This window comes from Notamacropus eugenii, chromosome 3 (genome assembly GCF_028372415.1).
Source record: "Notamacropus eugenii isolate mMacEug1 chromosome 3, mMacEug1.pri_v2, whole genome shotgun sequence".
Lineage (NCBI taxonomy): Eukaryota > Metazoa > Chordata > Mammalia > Diprotodontia > Macropodidae > Notamacropus > Notamacropus eugenii.
In genome coordinates, this window is record NC_092874.1 from 36,928,117 (window position 1) to 36,950,109 (window position 21,993).

Below are 21,993 nucleotides of genomic sequence, written 5' to 3' on the forward strand. Positions count from 1 at the left end.
TTCCAGACTGTCTTGGGCTGGAGATTTGTTTCACTCTGTCATTCTGTGGGTGCCACATCTCCAGAATTTGTTTAGAGCCATTTTTTACAGGTATTTGGCTGGGCTTGGCAGGAGCACTCTAGAAAGTCTTTGCTGTTACTCCACCTTCTTGGCTCTGCCCCCTAATCTTTTGTTTAATAATCTATTTGGCTAGTGTTGAGGTTTTTATCCCTCACTACCACTGTTGGAAAAAATATGCATAGCTATTCCTAGAATTATTTTAAATATGATATGATGGTTATTGGTGATGGTGAACTTGAATAATGAAGAAGCTTGATTTGTTTGCTTGAGATAATGATAGAATTTTTGAATTACATGTCACAGGGATTTCTTTTCTGAGAAAAGTTTTCTTTTCAGAAACTTCCCTGATCAGCCTTAATATTGTCTGTAGAAAGTTATATAGCTTCCAACTTCTTTCCCTAATTTTAACCCCTTATCTTTAGGATGATTTCTCCCAACTGTCTTCTTTGAATATTATTTGATTCTTATGCCTCCTGCAATGAACAAAAGTCTTAAAAAGAATCAGACTCTAGAATCTTATTTTGGTGACAAGGAGGACCAAAGCATGAAAACAGCAGAAAACAAAGTCAAAGCTGCTCCATCCAAAGCTCCTCCTTCTCCTGTGATTATCAGAATTTAATACATCTGAGCTTGATGAACTTATCCTCATGGTTTATAAGCATTCTACTCTTATTTTTAACTCCCAATTTAATTTTGTCAGCTTTATCTTGTTTTTAATTCTATTATTTGTCAAGATAACAAAATGCATGTACATACGTGCAGTGTCTAATTTTATTTTTTCATTCCTATTAGATATTATCCTTTATTAACTATTCATAGTCATAAATAATCTTTTTATCTGAAACTACAAGCAGTTTCATGTGTTTAATTCCTTCTACATTTTCAAGGATTGAGGATTTGTTTTTAATAAACATGATGGAAAATATCAAGTAAGTGTTTTCAAATGCCATTTTATTTTTTAAATTGAATATAAAATTTCAGAGGGGTGAAACATTTGTTGCAATCCAAACCAAGGAACAACACCCAAAAATGAATAGGCAGTTACTGATCAAAACTACAGTTAATCTGGAAGGTGCAGGCCATGAGGTAGAAACTGTGTAATAGCTTTTAGTACCTTGTAATAAAACATGATTCTCATAATGAAATGTGCAATGCGTTCAACCACCAGAACAGAAAACCTGTCAACCTCAAATGGAGGAAATTAGTGGCTGAATTGAAAAACATCAAGGTGAAAAAGCTAGGCCAGAAGAGAGACCTCCCTCCTGTGGCTTGGATTCACAGACCAGACCACCCTGCTTGACCTTCTGGGGTTTTTCAAGTGTTTTCCAAGGCTTCTTTCCCCTTTGTTCCTGTGACTTCAGTGATGTTATAGTTATTCCCTTTCCTTGCATAGCTGAACTAAAGTGTCACATCTCCTTACGTAGTCCAATCAGAGGCTGCCTTGACTGTGAAGACCAGAGTTCACTGCATGATATCCTCAATCATTGCCTTCTATGTATGAGCAGAATCTCTCTGGAGTACTTGGGCCATAACCTTCTCATTCTCTGAAAAGTGGCCCAAAGAAAGAAAGTGGGAATGACAGCAGGATCTTGCAAATTGAGAACAGAAGTCAATTCAATTCAGTAAGGATCAAATACCTGCTAAGTGCAGAGTACACTTGTGCTAGCCCTCTAAAAACAAAGATCAAATTATTCATGCTCCTTGGTCTGCAAGAGTTTATAACCTTTCAAGGAGACGAAACATGCACCAAAAACTATCATAAAAATTAGACAGCTCAAGAGAAGGTCCATATGAAGATCTATGAGAAAGCTGAAGAGCATGGGAGATCACTTAGGGTAGCAGAGGATTCATAGATGGAGTGCCAGCCTTGAGGGAAGGGAAGGATTTTGACCAAAAGATGCAATAGGGAAGTTCATTCCAGGCGTGAGGATCAGAGGAGGGAAAAATGAAAAAAGAAGTTGGAGATTAGTCCCTTGTGGTCAAAAAGGAAGGCTAAAAAAGTACGTTGAAGCTGGATTCTTAAGAGTCTTGTATCCAGGTAAATGGATACAAAAAGCCACTAAAGCATTTGGAGCTGTAGAATAAGTGACCAGAGTGGTGTATTAGGGAGATTGTGGGGAAGAAGAGGTTGACTCGGGCAGCATGGAGGAAAGAAAAGCAGGAGAGGCGACAAGGCTTAAGCTAGAGCAAACAGCTGCCAAGGGGAGGCAAGGGGCCGGGTTGGAGAAGGCTTGTTGGATCAAAGGTGTAAATAAAGGCAGCTTTACTTTAAACAGGATACCAGTCTGATGTGCAGCCTTCTACCCAGCCCCCCTCTGGGGGAGCCCTACATCAGGGAAGTATATAACAAACTCCATCACTAAGGCTGACTTACAGAATAATCCTACAGTTAGAAAAACTCAAGGAAGGAGGACATGCTATCATCTTCCTTTACATACATGATGTCCCCAAATACAGATTTTGCCAGAGTAGTAAATTTGGTTTGTTTCATGCTTAAAAATGCAAATGTTACCCATTCATTTATGAGACATACATGTAAATAATACATAAAAGGTCAAGAACAATGCTTTTTAAATGAGCACTTGAGAAAAATAAAAATTAAATCAGTAATGCACCAACCATATAATAATGCTCAAATATACAACTCTCTTAAATACAACTTCAGGTAAAATGAAAAATTGAATGCCACCCAGATGGGCAATAAGGATATTAATATGTCTGCTTAGTACCCAGAGCAAATGTGTTTTTTAGGGCTGGGTGTTTTTGTTTGTCTGAAATCAGTCTCCCTAATCTTTCTCCCTTAGGACTAAGATTTTTTGTTATATGTTTTAGTGAACAGATTTGGGATTTAGTGAAAGGGGTAGGCTCAGGATACATACCCTCAATCCTGTTGTGTATGGTGTATAAATAGGTGCATGAAAGGTAGAGCAACAGAACCCTTCCTTTGTTCCAGCACAGTATTCTAAAGAATTTGTAGATGTTTCCACATAATGATTAATAAGTAAAAATATATCTAACTTTCACTGCCCTTGTAATTATACCAGGGAAAAGAAGAGTCAGTACTTTGATTTTTCAAAGGTGATAACCAAGACAGAGAGCTTTTCTTTCATTCCCACTGGGAAAATAATCAGATGGTTAAGAAATATGTTATCTCTCTTTGTTAGAGAGTTTCCTTTAGAGTGAGGGTCTCTCATCCCAACTAATTTTGTCTTCTGAGGAATTCATTGTAAATTTTTTTTTGCATTCATGCTAGATCTGAATATTTCTTTAATGATTGTGAAGGGTAGTAGTACAAAGTAGTGGAAAACACTGAGCCAAGGAGTCAGGGGACTTGAATTTTTGCCCTGCTGGTGCTACTCAGTAGTTGTATGACCTTGGGTAAGTCACTTGGTCTCTTAGGAACATCTGGGTGGCTCAGTGAATAGAGCACTGAGTCTGAATTCAAGGAGACATGGTTCAAATTTGTTCTCAGACACTTGTTACCTGTGTGACCCTGGGCAGGTCACTTTAACCTCTGTCTGCCTCAGTTTCTCCATCTGTAAAATGGGATTATAATTAGCATCTCCCTCCAGGGTTGTTGTGAGGATCAAATGAGATAATATTTATAAAGCACTTATCACAGGTCTTGGCATACAATAAGCACTATGCAAATGTTAGCTATTATATCTAATCAGAGAGATTAGTGTTTCCCTGGACCTCAATTTTACCATCTTTTAAATGGTGGACTTTTGTGGTACTATGATTCTAAGTTTCGGAATGAATCGCACTAATGTAGAAGCAGTGAGTGAAGGTTACAGAGACCGAGACTTTGGTTTTGACTTTGAGAGAATGATTCAAGCTGTTCCAAAGCAGCCTGGCCACCTCAGAATGCAAGGTCAGTTCAACCCAACAGTCAGTTATTATCTAGCACATGCTGACCACTTGTTAGAAATGTTATATGGTGATTCTGTGGTATCTGGACTCCAAAACATAGAGAAGTAAGGGAGAGGGCTGAGTCTTCAGGAGGAAATAGCAAGTTTGATGTGAAATATGTTGAGTTTGAGATTCTGGAAGGATACCCAGTGGCAGAGGCTCCCCAAGAGACTGGAAATATGAGACTAGAGAGAGTGGAACTAAAGAAGACATGAAGACATTGTCTTCTTCCCTTCTTTAAGTCTTAGAGTTGACCACATTGGAACAACTACCTCCTTACAAACTCTGGTTGGAAATAACTTCCATGTTTAATAACCGCCCCGCCCCCCCCCCCAAGTGTTTGTCCTTGACTTTGATGTCAGTGCAGTTCCTTGGCTCCATAATTAGGACTCTAGGTTTGTTGTGTAAAGCATACTCCTGACTAAGTCAGGGTCACAGGTTTAATCCAACATGAGACTTGTTTTGCATGGGCAATGACTGTTTCCCTGATGTAGACTTCTCCCTTATCCTGTCCACCTCACTCACAGATTTGTACAACTGGACTAATATTAGAAAGATAACAACAGAAAGTGTCCTGGCTCAATAGAGTTGTTTATAATTATAGCCGTAGGTCAGTTAGTCAGTCAACAAGTATTTTTTAAGCTTTTACTTTGTGCCAGGTACTGGGCTAAGTGCTCAGTCTACAAAGGTCCCTTCTAGCAAGGAGCTCCCATTCTAACGGGGAAACAATTCTCTACATACTGACATATACAAGAGTAGATGAATGGCCACCTAAGAGGTAAGGCACTAGCAGTGGGGGACCAAAACAGTCTTCCTAAAGAAGTGCTTGAGCTGAAGCTTGAAAGAAACCAGGCACATGGGGATTCTGTATATGACAGTAGAACTTTAGCTAACCAGCACAATTGTTGAATGCAGCATTTTGGTTAACTGAAGTTTACAACACTTAGAGTTATTTGCCAAAAACATAGCATGGTGGCAATATCCTAAAAGTCCAAAAGATGGGGATGTTTCCCTATGAAAACTGCAAAATGAGTCCATATACACACATCTTTACAAAATAGGAAGCTATTTATTTTCCTAAAGACAGAATTAGGAAATGAAATTAATTCACCAATGCTTTTGTTTACAGTATCAAGGTAGGGCTGTAAGTACTGTGTATGACAGTGATAGCATGTATCTACTTATGCTTAAATCTCTAGGGTTGTATTTTTCATAAAAACATTAACAGCAGTCAAAAAACGTTGGCTGTGTCTCGCAGCAATTTTGCAAACAACAAAGTCAGTAACTCAACTCAAGAAAGACTTTGGGTTTCCCCCATTACAGAACCTCAGTTATGCCATAATCCAGTTCAGATTTCCAGGCCTATGTTAGATTGGTTTCAGTTAAAAGATTTTATTTTCATTTCTGATGTGTAGCTTTTTCACCTGGAACATGTTATTTGGGATTATTCATGCACTTGCTCTTTTCCCTTACTTGGATAACCAGAAACCAGTTAGGTAAAAATTAGGTTAAGAACAAATAAGCGGTGAGTAAAAATGAGTCCCCAAGCCCCCAGATTACAAATTCCTATTCTCGCTACTCATGAAGGTGTGATCCCTTTCAGCCCTAACCATAATGATAATAATAGCTAAAGTTTATATACCATCTGCTAGGTGCTAGGCATTGTACTAAGCACTTAACAAATGCTCTCTCATTTCACCCTAACAACCCTGGAAGGCAGGTGCTATTATCCCCATTTTACATTTGGGGAAACTGAGGTAGATGGAGGTTAAGTGACTTGTCCAGGGTCCCTTAGCTGGTGTCTGAGGCTGGATCTGAATGCAGGTCCCCAGTGCATACCTAGCTGCCCTAGATCTCTAATCTCAGAATCTATTACTAGATAGTCTCAAAGGTCACTGTCTGCACTAAAGCTACACTACATTAAAACTGACTCTTGTGTGTTGAACTTCTGCCAAGGTACACAGTTTAATCCTCATTCCACCACTGGTGTCAGAACCCCTTCCTTCCTGCTACTGCAGAGTGATACAAGTACTGAGCCAAAGGCCTAGAGGACAGCTACCAGCTGAAGGAAGGAAGTTGGGTTTTTTTTTCTTTAACTAAAAGAGCACTGGTTGTACGAGTCCAGGCCTCTGAGAGGTAGGCAGTGTTATGCAGTGAGCAGAACACCTCTGAGCAAGTCCTTTAACTTGTCTGGACCTGGGTTTCCTCACCTCTGAAACAGGAGACTGAACTGAGGGGCATCTAAGCTTCTCAATTTGCCTATTGTTTGACTTGGTGACAGACCAGTTAGATAATGGAAACGAGTCACTCATTTTCTCTTGGCCTTTTTCTTCTTCTTCCGTAAAATAAGGTTGGACTAAATGCCCTCTGGGTCCCCTCCAGTCCTAAAGTTCTATGACTCCTTCATTGTTCTCTGTATTGGGAAGAATGATGAATGAGGCCCTTCCTGGCTTCACTCGAGTTATACAGGAAGAAGCCTTCATCCTGGAAGGACTTCTTGGTTTGCTCTTTCCTCTTTGATCACTAACATTAGGACAAACTATCCTGAGACAGTACCTAGCAGGTCAGTCAGTAAGCATTTATTAAGTGCCTACGGTGTGCTGGGCGCTGTACTGATTGCTGGGGATATAAAGAAAGGAAAAAGACAGTCCCTGCCTTCAAGAAGCTTAAAATTTATTGGAGGGGGCGCCCAGAAGACATATAGAAAGAAACTGAAAAGAGAGGGGGCAGGTAGCCAAGTGGCAGCTGAGTAGAAGTTGATGAGGTGGCAGCAAGGGGGCCCCCTCCTTAAATGAAGGCTGTGTGAGGAGCTCTTCAAGGTCTACACTCTCCAGTCCAAGGGAGGGAAGGGTCCTGGGCCTGAAAGGAGTGAGTTTCCGAGATGTTTCAGTCTTGCTGGAAGATGAGTTACTAGAGACAATGGAGACAATAGAGTCCAGGAGATAGCAAGCACTCAGATAGTTGTCAAATGAGTATATGTATGATTTGCTTATTCATGAAATGTTTTATTTAGTGGTTTTTAATTAAACAGGATAGTTTTGATTTCATATCAGTCTTTGGAGGAAGGGGGTGCTGAGTATTTTTTAAACTCAACATCTCCTGTCTAAATGACCTATATCTCTCTTATTTTACTTCTAAATAAAAGTTTCTCTTGTGTTTTTCCTTGTTTCTCAAGTTTCAGTTTGTGTTTTATCTCCTCTTATTTTATTCATTTTTGACTTGGATCAGTCCAGTTTGTATACTGATATTTATTTGGGGGCCTTGTGTACACAAAGCATCGGGTGAAAATCTAAGCCCTTTACTTCCCTTTTCTTTTCGGCACTTTCTGTTTCCTCTGTTTCTGACTTCTGGTTCCCCTATCTGCTTGGGTCCAGCCCTTTCTTCTTTCCTGTCTTCTATTTGCTATAGATCATCTGTCCCTGCAGTCTCTAAGTTGGGTGTCTGTTGAGTTCAGATGCTCAATGCCTGACCTGTGGAGACTGTTCTTCAAAGAGAGCCTCCGTACCCACTGGGCAGGGGGAAAAACGAACCCCTCATGTCTTAGAAAGAAAACTCTGTCCATTATTTGTACAGTAGAAACCTGGGAGAGGCCAGCCTTCAGAACATACTGGCCTACAATAAAACCTGGTTAAAAGAGCTATTCCCCCACCAGCAACCTTAGTGTAAGGATTGTGAAGTAAACTCACTGAGAAAACTGCTGAAACCCACACCTGCTTCAGTCTGAATCAAAAACAACAGAAAGGAGTTGTGATCAGTGATGAAATTAGATTATTCAAGGGCTATAAGCATAATTGTATTTCACGTCTTCTTATTTTGGCAGTTTCCAATTTACTTATGAAATAACAATGAGAGAAGAATATGAAATGACAATTTGACAGCACATAGTAAGCACTTAATATATGCTTATTGCTTTGATATAAAGCAATAATAAAATTTGAAGTGAAAATCTCTATATTTTTTCTTAAAAACACAGAACATAAATTGTCACTACAGTTCAAAAGTTGGTGTATGTAGAAAAGAACCATATATTCCAAGTAATAGTTCAAGATTTTCAAGGGAAAACAATCAAATGAACAACTTGATTATCAAGAGCCAGCATTGAAATCAGTGCATTTGTTTGAAGGGAAAGGAAAGGTGAGGAGAGACAAAGTCCTGTAATGTCCATGGGGAAGAGAGGCACCCTGGATATCATCTAATCCAACCCTCTCTATTTTACAGAGGAGGAAATTGAGGCCAGACAGGTGCAGTGTCTTGGCTTAAGGAATACAAGAAGGTAAAGAGGAATAGGGGAGGGGAGCACAAGGAAGCAAGCCCCACCAGACTAGACAGGGGCAGGGAGGGCATGGCAGGCAGGAGGAGAAGCAGAAGGAAGCCGACCGTCTGGTGAGTTGGAGCAGTCCTCTTCCTGACTGACATGGAAATCACTTGGATGACTCTAAATAGCGTTTTGGTCAGCCAGCACTCTGATGTTTTCTTACTGCTCATTCTATACTTTCTGTCAGTCATTTCAATGTTGTTTTGTTGTTCAATCATGTCCAACTCTTTGTGACCCCATTTGGGGTTTTCTTGGCAAAGATACTGGAGGGGCTTGCCATTATATAAATGGCAAATGGCAAATAGGGCTAGGTGACTTGCCCAGGGTCACATAGCTGAAAAGTGTCTGAGGCTGGCTTTAAACTCAGGTCTTCCTGACTCTAGGACCAGTGCTCTATCCTCTGCACCACCCAGCTGCCCCAGTTTAATAGCATTTCACCAGTGGTTTGCCTCAGAGTTATCTCACAAATGTTGCAGTTGAAAGATCTGTGCCATACATGCTCATCATGAACCCCAGGATCAGAGAACTTCAGAGCTGAAAGGGATCTTGGAGACAGCTCGGCCCAAAACTTTATTTTACAGATGAGGAAACTGAAATCCCTGAGACAGAGCAGCTCATTACTCAAAGCCACGTAGCAAGTGAAGGTCAGCTGAGATTTGAAACCGTGCTTTGACTCTAGGTCTGGTGCTCTTCCCCCCAGCTGCTTCCTCTCCTGTAGATCCCAGAAGATGAGCTTGCCAGTCCTCACTTCCCATCATCTGTGTCCCTTTCTGCCTGGCTCTGAGTGGTCAGGTGTGCACTGGCTGCAGCCCTCCCCACTATCAGAGACAGCAGGACTTCTCTAAAAGAAAGGCCAGGAGCCAGACCAAACGCTGCAGAAAAGCACCTTTCCTCACTCTGGGGAAGTGAGTTTGGGGAAAGGAAGTCCAGAAGGAGACTCCTAGAACAGCATACTAGGCACTTAATAAATGTTTCCCTCCTTCCTTCCTTCCTTCCTTCCTTCCTTCCTTCCTTCCTTCCTTCCTTCCTTCCTTCCTTCCACTTAAGGATTGGTTAAGGGATCTAGGGAGGTTTAGCCTGTACTTGTTTGCGTGTTGTCTCTTGCTTTAAATGGTAAGTTCCTTGATGGTAGGGGCTGTCTTTTGCCTTTTTTTATCTCCAGCACTTAACATAGTAGCACCTAGCACAGAGTAAGTCATAAATACTGATTGTTTGATTGATAGAAGGGAAAACTCAGAGAGAGAGATATCACAAACGTTTGAAGGGATGCCTCATACAAGAGAGCTCAGCTACCTGTGTTTGGAGGGTGGGGAGAGTGGAGAGCCCACTGGAGAGGGAGAAAACTTCCTAACAGTCAGAACTGTCTACAAATGGGGTGGATTGCCTCAGAAAGTGATGAGTAACCTGTCATAGGAGGCTGCCCGTCCACCTGCCTGCCTCTCAGGGATGTGGGAAGGGCCATAGGAGCTTGACTAAATGGATGGACAACCAGGGAGGGCCTGTCCAACCTTAAGATTCTGTGACAGCAGGAAAAAATCAGGCTAATCCTCTTTCCCTTCCTTAGAGATAAAAATTAAAGTTTACTATGAGCTGAATCTGCTACAGTATACATGCTGAGAAAGTATTGGAGGACACCACATAAACCTGGAACACGTGTATAACAACACTGAAAAGTTCTCCAGTGATTAGCCACAAAAGTGGATTTTTTTATTCATATTCATTTGGCTTCTGAAAGAATTGTACAGAAAATTTTTTAAGCCCCAAGATTTGGAGTGTTCCAAAGCAGTCCAAGGCCATAATGGCTCCTCTTTGTGTTTTACAAAGCACTTTCTTCCCAGCCACCCTGTGAAGTAGACAGTGCCCTTATGCATTAATTGTATTTTACAGCCAAAGAAATTAAACTTCAGAGATAGGAAGTGATTTCTCCCGATGTCACCCAGCTAATAAGGGACAGAGTCCAGCTGTAGAGTCCCCTACTGTGTCCTTTCCTTTCTGCAGCTACCTTGAAGAGCAGGTTTTAGAATTACATAAAATCTACCTAATTATGCATGCCAAAGGCTCCAAAATGTTGTTATCCTGGTTGCCAACATCTGGTGTCTGCTGAGGATCAGATTAGAGCTGAAAGAATCATAACCTTTGGATAAATAACATGAAAAAATATGGCTTTGAAGCCTCCAGAATAATGTTGTATAATGCATCTTGCCTGGCTTTAAATAAAAATTCATCCACTGTTGCATCATTTACCATTGTAGAGTCTTTTTCCAGGCTCTCAGTTCACTGTTTAGTTTGGCTTTATTATTCATATCCTTCTAACCTAGAATATATATATGTATATATGTATATGTTAACTATATATATTTTGTTTGGTTGTTTCAGTCATAAGTCCAGTGATCTTTCCAGTATCTGTTATTGTTGTTAAATTGTTTTGGTTGTATCTGACTCTTTGTGACCCCATTTGGGGTTTTCTGGGCAAAGATATTGGAGCGATTTGCCATTTCTTTCTCCAGTTCATTTTACAGATGAGGAAACTGAGGCAAACAGAGCTAAGTGACTCACCCAGGGGTACACAGTAAGTGTCTGAGATCAGATTTGAACTCAGGTCCTTCTGTCTCCAGGGCTGGCACTCTGTGCACTGTACCATCTAGCTGCCCCCAACTCATTTTACATCGTCTGGCAGTGTCTAAACATTGCCCCATAGCTTTTGCCGGTGTCGTGAGTATGCTCTGGCTCACTTCCAGAGCTGGGCAGCTGTATCTATCCCTCAGGATTCTAGGGATGCCCTGAGGCACTCGGGGTCTTTTGCTAATTCTATTAGCTAGAACCTTTTTCCATTCATGTTACCCTGACTTCCCACCATTAGGTGCCAGGAAATACTATACTGATTCCATTTAACCATTTAATGTCAATTAGCTTTTATAAAAGAATATTTACTTTCAAGATATACTCAAGAACAAAAGTTCAAACATTTTCCCCCATTGCCCTGGGGCACACTCTTCCCTATAACCACCTCCAACTCTTGGCAGAGAGGATTCACTTTTAGCTAAATTCCTACGTGACATTGGTCTCAACAAGGTCACATCTCAGTGTAGCATTGCCACTGGAGGAGTCATTGTCTCAGCTGCCCATGAGGTAAGTACCAAAGGTTCCTCAGGGCAACCATGCTGGGCTGACTTAAAAGATAAGACATTGGGTCACAGAGATGCCAGGACATTGCTCCCGAAACCTTAAAAAACACACAGGATGGGTCTCCAGTCTTTTCATCTAAAATGGAAAACACCAATACAACACAGGCAGAGAATTGGTAGGCCTCAGCAGGGAGAAGGCCCAAGACCTGTCCCTTAGTATCATTGTGTCTCACCCAAACCTTTCCATGAAGGAGTCATACTAAGAGAGAGAAGCCAAGGAAAAGATGATGGAGGCTCTGGCCAGTCACTGGTACCTTTTGAAGGCCCTCCTTATGCTGGTGATGGGGCCAGCTGAATAGGCTTATTCTAAGCCTTGTCTCTGTCTGTCTGTCCGTCTGTCTGTCTGTCTGTCTCTCTCTCTCTCTCTCTCTCTCTCTCTCTCTCTCTCTCTCTCTCTGAGTGTGTGTGCATGTTTGTCTATCTCTGTTTATCTCTCTGTCTCTGTCTCTTTTATTTTGTGTGTTTAATTGCACTGGAAATGAGGCTTTCCTTTGGGAATTAAGTCTTCTTTCCTCCCAGTCACACATCACACTTTATCCCCCAGACAAAACTTCAGAATTTTCTACCATAAGTCACACCAATCTGTGTCATAATAGGAAAAGTAAAGAGACCAGGAGGAATAACTGCTGCCAAGTGATTTGTATTTGAGAAAAAAATTCTTAAATGAAAATATTTTAAATATGTCTCCAAGTAGAGATATAGTATGTCCAACCTCTGGGATTTCAGAAATCCCAGGTCAACTACCGCAAGGTCTTCCAGTTTGATTGTCTTCCAGGAACAGGGTGGGGGGGAGAGAAAAGCACATTCCATGGGCTTTTTAAGAAGCTCATCAATTCTTTTGCTTTCTACATCCAGATTCTTTAATATGCCAAAGAAGAGACAACATGGTCATCCCATTTGAGAAGTCAAATCCCAATAACCCTAATCTGAATAGATTAAAATCACAGATGTTAAACAACCATTTTAGCAGTTGAATGCCTAAACTTTCTCTTTAGTGATAGCATCATGCTCACCTATACCATGTGCTAAAATGTGAAACTAGAAAACGTTTCTAAAGAGAAATTGTATCAACTGGTACTTTACAGCTCCTCTGCTCTGGCTAGATATCAAAGATGAACGAGCAAATTTATACATAAGAATAAATATCACTAATTGCCTTGTCTTTCATTTTTAGAAAATGCTCACAATCAAGTTAATGAAATAATTGGTTTAAAGTCAGTTTTAGAATATGACCCTGAATTACTGACATGCTTTAGCTCCTGAATTAAATTTTCCTGTTTTAGGTATCCAACCCCAACTGGTTATTTTCATAGGTCAGAGCAGTTAGCTAAGCATTCGGTTTTTATAATGTTATATTTGTAAGATTGACTTGATGAAAAGAATGAATTAAATGTTCATTGCTTTCCACATTCTTTTTGGACTAAAGGAAACAAAGCTACAGGTCTCAAATTTTAGTGACAAGACAGTGTGTGATAGAATTCGTTTTGAATGGACAATGAAAATACTGAGTGTAGGTCTTGGCCATACTTTCAATTTCTTTTGCAGCCTTGGGAAGTCACTTCACTTCTCTGGGGATTCATCTTCCTCATCTGTAAAATGAGCATGTTGGACTAGTTCTTCAAAGTCCTTGCTAGCTGTAACACCTACAATTCTTTGACTTATTTTCAGTGTATAGTAGTGAGAGGTGAAAGGAGAGTTAATGCTCTGTTGAACGATCTGAAGTCCAATTCACACCTATTAGTCCTGGCAGTATTTGAAAACTTAATCAGATGGCCATGGATTTTAGGGCTTCGGAACTTATCAAGTCCAACCCTTCATATTAAAATGGGGTAACTGGGACTCATTAATTTGCTTAGTGTCACATGGGCACTAAGTACAGGAGCCAGGATTTGAAATTAGGTTCTGTGAGTTCCAATCTGATACCTTTGCCCATCAACAAGAATGTAGGAATTCTTAAAAGCCGAGAAATGCTACTTTATACACAAATTCCTGAAATGGGCCCCACTTTTGCACCACAGTCTGACTCTAAGCTGCCCTGCTGGTCTTATCTTACAGTTTTGTCCCACATTTTAGCCAAATTGGACTTGCGTGAAGTTGTGGTTTCCTGTTGACAGACTACTCACTATTCCCGTATTTCAGCTTTCCTCTGTTCCTGGAATGAGTCCGTTTCCCATTTCTTCCTATCTCTCTCTGTTGAGATCCCTTCTTTCTTCCAAGCCTACTCCATTAACCAGCTGGGTGGCCAAATGGTTAGAGTGGAAATAGGACTGGAGTTAGAATCGGGAAAGGCCCGCCTTCAAATCCTGCCTCAAACACTGACTAGCTGTTTGTTGAGCCACTGCTCGGTGGCTCTTATCTCCAGTCTCCTCAGCTATAAAATGAGACGACTAGCACCCTCTTCATAAGATTATTGTGAGGATCACTGAGATATGTGCAAAGTACCTGACCAACCTTATTGTGCTATGTGAGCATTAGCAATTATTCCATGGAGCCATCTTTGATTCTCCCCCTGAAAAAGCAGGCTGTCATCCCTCCACTCTCCAGTCCTTCCTCCACTGAGGCCATCTTGCTACTTCCAAAGCCATAAGTCTAGTGGCATCTTTCCTGCCCAAGAGGCTCCAGTGCTTCCCTCCTCCCTAACAGGCAGAATACAAATGCCTCCATTTGGCTTTTAAAGTTTTTGCCAATCAGACTACAGACCACGTCTCCAGGCTGGTTATCTGTGACATCACCTTCCAGCCAAGCTTGGGCTGGCTGCTTGCTCTTCTCCTTCCACGTCACTTTGCCTGCCGTGCCTTCTTCCCATCTTTGGGCAGGCACTCCCCTACGCCCGGAATGCGCTTCCTCCTCCAAGTCAGCCTTGTTCTCCTGTGCCATGCAGAACCCTTGGCTTCCTGCACAGTTCAGCACAAGGACCTCCTCCTACAGGAAATCTGCCCTGATTTCCCCTGTGCTAGTGCCCTTTGCCTGGAAATTACTCTGTCTACATATATGTGTGTGTGCATATTACATATACACACATATACATATACACACGCATATAACTACTTCATACATGTATGTCATATGTGTATAAAATTGGTATGTATATACATATATGTGTGTGACTATACATACATACAAATATACATATATATGCATGTGTATGTGTGTGTGTGTGTGTATTTCCCTTTTCTGTGTATCTTTGCTTTCCCCCAACAGAATGTCATCTGCATAGAGGCAGGGACCCTGGGCACCAAGCTCAGGGTGTGTTGTAGGCGCTCAGTAAATGCTTTTTGTATGACTGTGGGTGTTCTCTCTGGGGCTCTTAGAGGTAGAGGAGCTGTTGATCTTCATGGGGGAGAATTTTTATGCCAAGAATCTCCCCAGAGCTGTACTGTGAGCTCAGTGAGTGTGTCTCTTGCATCTTATTTTAAATCATGAAGGTACCTCCTGTACCTGGGCAAGCAGCATCAACACATCGATTCTGAGGGATCAGAGTGGACAGACAGCCAGTCTTGGGAACTCACATCAACATTTCACCGTCACTAGTAATAATGGCTTATGATTGTATGTGTCCTGACTCATTTGGTTCTCACGGTAACCCTGTGGGACCAATGGGATTTCACTACACAGCCTCAGCTGTTTTTGTTTTTCCTATAAAATGGGAATAAGGAAGCACCTACCTTCCAGGGATGATATCTTGAGGCTCAAATGAAATAATGTGTATAAAACGTGTCACGAACCTTAAAGCCTTATATAAATGTATAAAGAGCACTATAGAAATAGCTGTTACCATGATCACTACTATTCTTTTTAGAGCCCAAGTTCCATAACCTTCCACTGTCCTAGGAGCCCTCTCTCTGCCATTGTTTCCAGTGCATATGTCCCTGACCCTATGACAAATAGTCAAGAGAAGGGGCTGAAGCCATAAAATCACTTTGAAAGCTTGCATCTCTCCTCCCCAGTGGTGGAGCTATCTGCCTCAATGTGAATTCCGTCTGTAGAAGGCATTGGGATATTCTGTGACACAGAAAACCCAGCCTTCAGTGGATTTTTCTGCAAAAATTCATTTCTAAAATTGCAGCTGTGCCCATTTTCTCTCAAAAACATTTTTGATGTAAGTTCCTAAGGCACCATTTTCTAGAGGTACCAGCAGATAAAAGCAAAGCTTTTCAACCCTGGAACATCTGTGTTGCTAAAATGAAAAACACCTACCATAAGTCACCTTTCCAGCCATTAAATTATACAAATCCATTCTTAAAGTAACTGCACCAATGCCCCAAAGGAAAAGAAAATTTTGCTTTACTAGTTTGATTTTTCTTTCTCATTAACTATACAAAGAGATCATAGACATCCAAGAAGCCCAGTATCTGAAATTATAAGGCAGTTCCTCCCCACCCCTCTTGCTGCCCCACCAATGGTCTCTATTTTTACGAACCTAGCCTTCAGCAAATGCCACGAGCATCTTGCATTTCTCTTAAGAAATGTCTGTAAGCTTCTGAGTCTAGTTAGTATTCTTCTGTGGGAAATCCTTCTAGAACTAAAGGATCCATAATGCTTTAGTGTGCATGCCCTACAGCCCAAGAAGATCTCAGCCTGTACCTGCCAGGGTAGACTTTGTCAGTTAACATAAGTGGCTGTCGCCGACCTGATGATGAGCCTTAGACCTGGGACAACAGACATGCAGTCTGCTACTTGACCGGTTCTTTTTATAGTCCTAAGCTATTTCTGTTCTGTTAAGGCCCTCCCATTTGCAACATACTGTGCCTAGAACTAGAACAGATTTTTAGGGCAGCTGGGCAACTTTCAGCTATAAATTTTTCTTTAAAAATATAGAATTGGAACTCATGTAAAAAAATAAATCGTTTCAAAAAAATGAAATGAAATAAAAAAAAAGTTTGCCTATTATTAGTTACCTTCCCCAAATATGTTATATACTCTCCAAATAATTTTATTTAGTTCTTAATGTGTTTACCTCCAAATTGTCTCTAAAATATTTATCCCTGCATTATTCTCTCTCATTTTGTGGCACAAAGGATATGTATGGTTTGTTTTATGGGCCCTTATGTGTGTTCTCGAATAAAAATCAAAGTGATTTTAGTGCTTTGGGAGCACTCAGCATTTTTAAGAGATCTTCCTTATCATCTTCTTGTAGATTCTTGGGATTTCATTTCCTACACCTGCCTCTCACTAGCAAAAACATAATTTATAATAACCTGCCTCCAGTGAGCTTGAAGCTGTTTGTGAAATTCATTGAATATTTATTAAGCAATTTTTTTCTCAGTTTTATTGCTTAATATTGGTTGAGTATATGAAACCAACACTAAATTATGAAATTCACAGACTAGGCCTGCTCTTTTTCCCTACCTCCTTCTGATGGATTTCTGTCATAGACCAAAATCAGATTATGTTGTCTCTTTATAGTGTTCCAACCTGTTTGAGCATGTTGGGAGTTTTAATTTTTAGTTTTGTTTTTATTTGAATAACTTGATGGTTTTTATTTTAGGAAGAAGAATTAGAAGCTCAGATTTCATTTCTTCAGGGACAGCTGAATGACCTGGAGGCCATGTGCAAATACTGTGCGAAGATGATGAACACTCACCTGGGTGCGTGAGTACTCTGACTATAGCCCTAGGAAAGAGACCTTTCAAAGCATTTGCCTACATCACATAAACAACATCTGACGATTGATTTGTCTAAAGCTTCAGAGGACAGGTTGTCTCTCTTGTGCTAGTGAAGCTTGCCTGTCAGTCATGGATGCCACCTGAATTTTTTCCCTGCCTCTTGACTCCAGGGCACCTTGTGTCCCAGTGTCCATTTGGAGTGTCTGACTGGGGCTCCTGGTTCATAAATCATTTTTTACATGTGCTGTACAGCTCCTGCACTAAAGGGCCTTTCTTCATTAAACTAAAATGTATGCCTCTTCCATAGGGGATGTCTTGGGATGATCTTTCTCTCAGCTCAGTCATGGGTATGTGGCTTCAGTAACTCTAGAATAGCTGTTCCCTGATGCAGCAACCCTTGCCCTGACACAGTTTTTTCCCCACACATAACCCCTATACAGCTTCCCTCAATGGTTGGCTCCAGATTCTCTGACACAGCTTTCAGGCAGCCAAAGCCATGTGGGCTCCGAGCCTCTCAGATTTGGTGGGTGCCCCCTGCACCACAAGTCCCTATGTACCTTGGTGATTGACTGACTAGACACATCAGGATGAGGAGAGTTAACCCTCACTGCAATCTTGTTGCATAGCTTTGCTGTGTGGACAGAGTCAAACTTCTTCCTTGTTAAATGGTCATGGATTCTCAACTCATTTTGTCCCTAAATTGAGCTTGAACCTAGAGTGCTGGCTTTTAACACAGAGAACTTGTAGCATCCCTGACCCAAGTCTCCATCTGTGTTCCCCCTGGTTCACACTGTCCACTGTCTTCTCTGTAGGGGCTCTTTCACAGTAATGAGTGCTAGAGACCAGAGCATGGATCAAGGCCTTGTTATGTCAGCACATGGGCATATGAATTTGCTTTGGCTTGATCCCCAGCCTTTTCCCACCTTCAGGCCTTCTCTTTCTTGTTTTCCTTTTATGTTCATCATCATCATCACCCCCCCACACACACACACGCCACACACACGCCATACATACACACACCAACCACACGCATGCCACATACATGCGACACACATACATGACACACACGTCATACACACACACCAACCACACCACACACACAGCATTTTTGAGTGTTAATTTAGTGCGACCAAATCCCTGCCTTCAAGAGAAGGACTTCAGAGACTTATGATAATGTTTCATAGAATCCATCCATCCATCCATCCATCCATCCACACAGAACCTGTGCACTCATTTCAGATATGAAAACCATCAGACCACAAACTTACAATTAGGAAGAACTAGAGAGAAGACTGGGCCAACCTCTCACATTCCACATGACCTGAAGCTCACGGAGGTGCCTGATTTGCCGAGGGTCACGAGGAGTCAAGGAGAGAGTCAGGATTTAGTCCCAGGTCCACGGATTCCAAACCTAGTAGCGTCTCTGTCTTTCTTCCCTTATATGTGGAGGCTCAGCCCAAAAAACACAATCCCCACCACAAAGAAACTTCCAGTCACTTTGGGGAGATGAGGTGGGTACATCTAAGAAGATCCCTAGTGATGCACGGTAACCTCTGAGCCAGCTTAATTACAGGGCTAAGGTAAGCCTGGGAGAAGAGGGAACAAATACAGCCTTCTCTCTTCCTTATTGTAGCTTACACCCATCCATTCTTTTGCACTTTGCATATATTATGGTTATTTTTGTACATCTTACAATAGTCTTCCTTTACCCACAATAAATTATTGACTCCATGTGAACAGGGGCTGAATATTGTCCCAACTTAATAGTTTATCTCCTGCCTACCTCAGTATTCTGCATGCAGTAGGTACTTTAAAATGTTTATAGAGTCAAACCGTAGAAAGGTACCATGGCATCAGATTTTAGAAGACTTTGAATGCCAAGTAACAGAGTTTTAACTTTATAGACATTAAAGTACCTTTAAAGGGAATTGAGGAAGAACTTGGTTAAGGAGGAATGATCTGGTACAAGTTTAAAGCATGAATTATGAAGGGAAGAGGGAGGAGGAACTGTGGTGAATAGGAACCTGTACTAAGGGGATGGTGATTGGGGAGGAGGGGTGGATGGAGATGTGTTGGAGAGGGGATTGGTAGGGCTTACAACTGAACGGATACATTTGCAGGTGAGGGAGAAGGAAGAATCAAAGGTAACAGAGGCTTGCACATGAGAGACGATAAATAATGGTACCACAGGCAGCAATAGTGAAGTGAAAAGACAGAGCAGACTTCAGGAAGAGGACAAGGCCTAGCTTAGAGCACAGTGAGTGACAGCATCCTGGTGGAGATGACCTTTCGGCTAAAAAGAGTTGTCAGGACTGGAGATGGGGGTGCTCTGTCATCGGCTGGAGAGAGAAGATGGCTGGAGAGAGGAGAGGGGCAAGAATAAGTGAATGGGCAGAAGCCAGGGAACACGGGAATCGGGGTTCAACTAACAAGACTGAGAGTATTGGGGTGAGGAGGAGGGAGGCCCCAGGCATGGAAGAAGGCTTCACTAGGGCTGGGGGCAGTTTTATGTGCATACTCCCATGAAGGAACAGAGCCCCAACAACACACATGGTTCACAAGGACCACTCCCTTCATTCTAACAGATCATCTCTGGGATATCAGAGGCAGTGGTCTCCAGAGCCCACCTCTGCCCCACACAGGTGCCCATCTGCATTGGTAGACAGATGAAATCACAGATCTGTTCCTCCAGCAGTTATCTTAGGAACAAAATGACCATTTTGCCTTCTAAAAATATTTCATTTAAATTATACATATTTTACAAAAGAGATAGAGTGGAAAGGACTCTGGATGGGGAGTCAGAGAACCTGGAGGCAGATCGCTTCTCACTGCCCAGTCTGTAGACAGATGAGCTGGTCATTGATCCCCTTTAGGCCTCATGTCTTACCCAAAAGAGAGATTTGAACTACACAGCCTATTCAGGTTCCCTCAGCTGGCATTCTGGTCGATGAATAAGAAATTTGTCATTTGCCTCCTTTCTCTCCTCTCCCAGTCACCTGCTCCCCCATTTAAAGAGCTAGTTTAGAGGCATGAAGAAGGCACTGTCCTCACAGCTCCTGGTGCCAAGTAGCCCATTGGGATAGTCCATCCTCAAGACTTTCATTTCCAAGCACGTCAATGACCCAGATTGGCCTGTAGCAAGTAGGAAAAGCTCTCTGCGAAATGCCCTTTTTAAGGGCTAGCTGATGCCCTGAGTCAGGGAGCATGTTGGGGTCCTTCCTGCTTCCCTGCTGCCAGCATCTCCACAGCTCAGGTTCCTTCAGGAACATGGACCTTGGAAGGAGAGAGCTCACATAGGAACACTGGCTTGCTGATTCTACACCCATTTAATTCTCTCATGCCCCAACACTAAAGCCCTTGCTCTTGAACATATGATTTCCCACAAACCTTTCTCAACACGAAGCCTTCAACGGCTCTCTGCCCTTTAAGATGCTTTTCATAACTTCTTAAAAAAAAATAAGTTTAGAAACATCTTAGGAGAAAGATAGGAACATTTTCAGCTTTTAAGCAGAACAAAAATGAAGAAACAGAAATTGGAGGGTTTGGTCTCCATGCTCTTTTCTAGCGTTTCTGCATTTCTTGATTTTGGTTTGGATCAGACTGGCAGTGCTGAGAACTGACTGGAACCAAGAACTTCTGGACATCGAAGGAGAACGGCATGTTAGGAGTTCCAAGATATTTGATATACCTTGCCACCTTTAAAGATGCTTTAACTGAGCCTCCAGATTTTCAGAGCCCTTTTCCAATAACTTGGGCCTTTAAGTTAGCACAAAAAGGCAGCAGTGTGGGGGCAAGTTAACTTGAAATGGAAGCCTATTGACTGTGCCTCTTCACCAAACCACAGAACCAGAGTTTAGGTGTCTTTCCCTCAGAATTGTCACACATAGCCATAGGCAAAGTCTTCCCCTCTCAGCCATTAAAATACAAATAACTTGGCTTCACTTTATTGCCTAAGGCATAGGGATGAGATAAAGAATCCCTAACTGTGAGCCCTGCAGGTGCAATCCAATTAAGATTTCCTTATCCCAGATGGATCAGAAGGTGCCACTCTAGTGAGGGTCATTGAAGATAAGTTAGCAGATGACACAGAGTGGGGAGAGATAGCCAGTACTGGATAGAGTCAAGATCCAAAAAGACAAGCTAAAGCATTGAGTAAAACTCAGTAAGGATGACAGTGGGGGAGGGAGCAAGCATCTATGAAGCACCTACTGTATGCTAAACCCTTTACAGATTTAAAGGTTTATAAATTTGAGGGAAGAGACAATTGTTAGGACGTAGTTTGACTCAAAGGGAGCTAGGTGGCGCCATAGTGCACAAAGTGCTGGGCCTGGAATCAGGAAGACTCATCTTCAGAGTTCAAATGTGGTCTCAGAACCTTCCTAGCTGTGTGACCCTGGGCAAGTCACTTCACCCTGTTTGCCTCAGTTTCCTCATCTGTAAAATGAGCTGGAGAAAGAAATGGCAACCCATTCCACTATCCTTGCCCAGACAACCCTAAATGGAGTCACAAAGAGTCAGACACAACCAGAAAACAAGTTTGACTCAAAATTGGTGTGGTGTTTTAGTGGACTTCACATTCAGTAGAGTCAGCATGGTAGTAGCAGCCAAGAAAAGACAGTGCCATCGTGGGTTCTTTTAAGAGAGGCCTAGAATGGAGATAAAAGAGTGGGCCAGTCCAGGGGTCCTGTGGCCTAGGGCCAAATACACAGGTGGCAGGGCAGTTAAGAATGCATTTGACATTTTCAGATACAGTAAAACTTTATTTAAAAATGTAAAAACCATTCTTCTCTTGCTGGTCTCACAAAAACAGGGGGCAACTCTTATTTGGCCCATGTGCTTAGGCCACTCAAGCTGTGCCATTATCATCTGTCTGGGTAATGGATAACCAGCCTCACAGGAGTTAACAGGATGATGG

At 41.9% G+C, this 21,993-nt stretch overlaps 1 protein-coding gene across 2 annotated transcripts in view; it reads left to right on the top strand.

The window, feature by feature from the left end:
- TBC1D5 (TBC1 domain family member 5) overlaps positions 1-21,993 on the top strand; it is a 636,101-nt gene that overhangs the window by 584,617 nt on the left and 29,491 nt on the right. For both annotated transcript variants that reach the window (XM_072651232.1, XM_072651233.1), the window contains one exon: positions 16,961-17,060. In XM_072651232.1, coding sequence (XP_072507333.1) covers positions 16,961-17,060 — 100 coding nt within the window. The remainder of the gene's footprint in view (positions 1-16,960; positions 17,061-21,993) is intronic.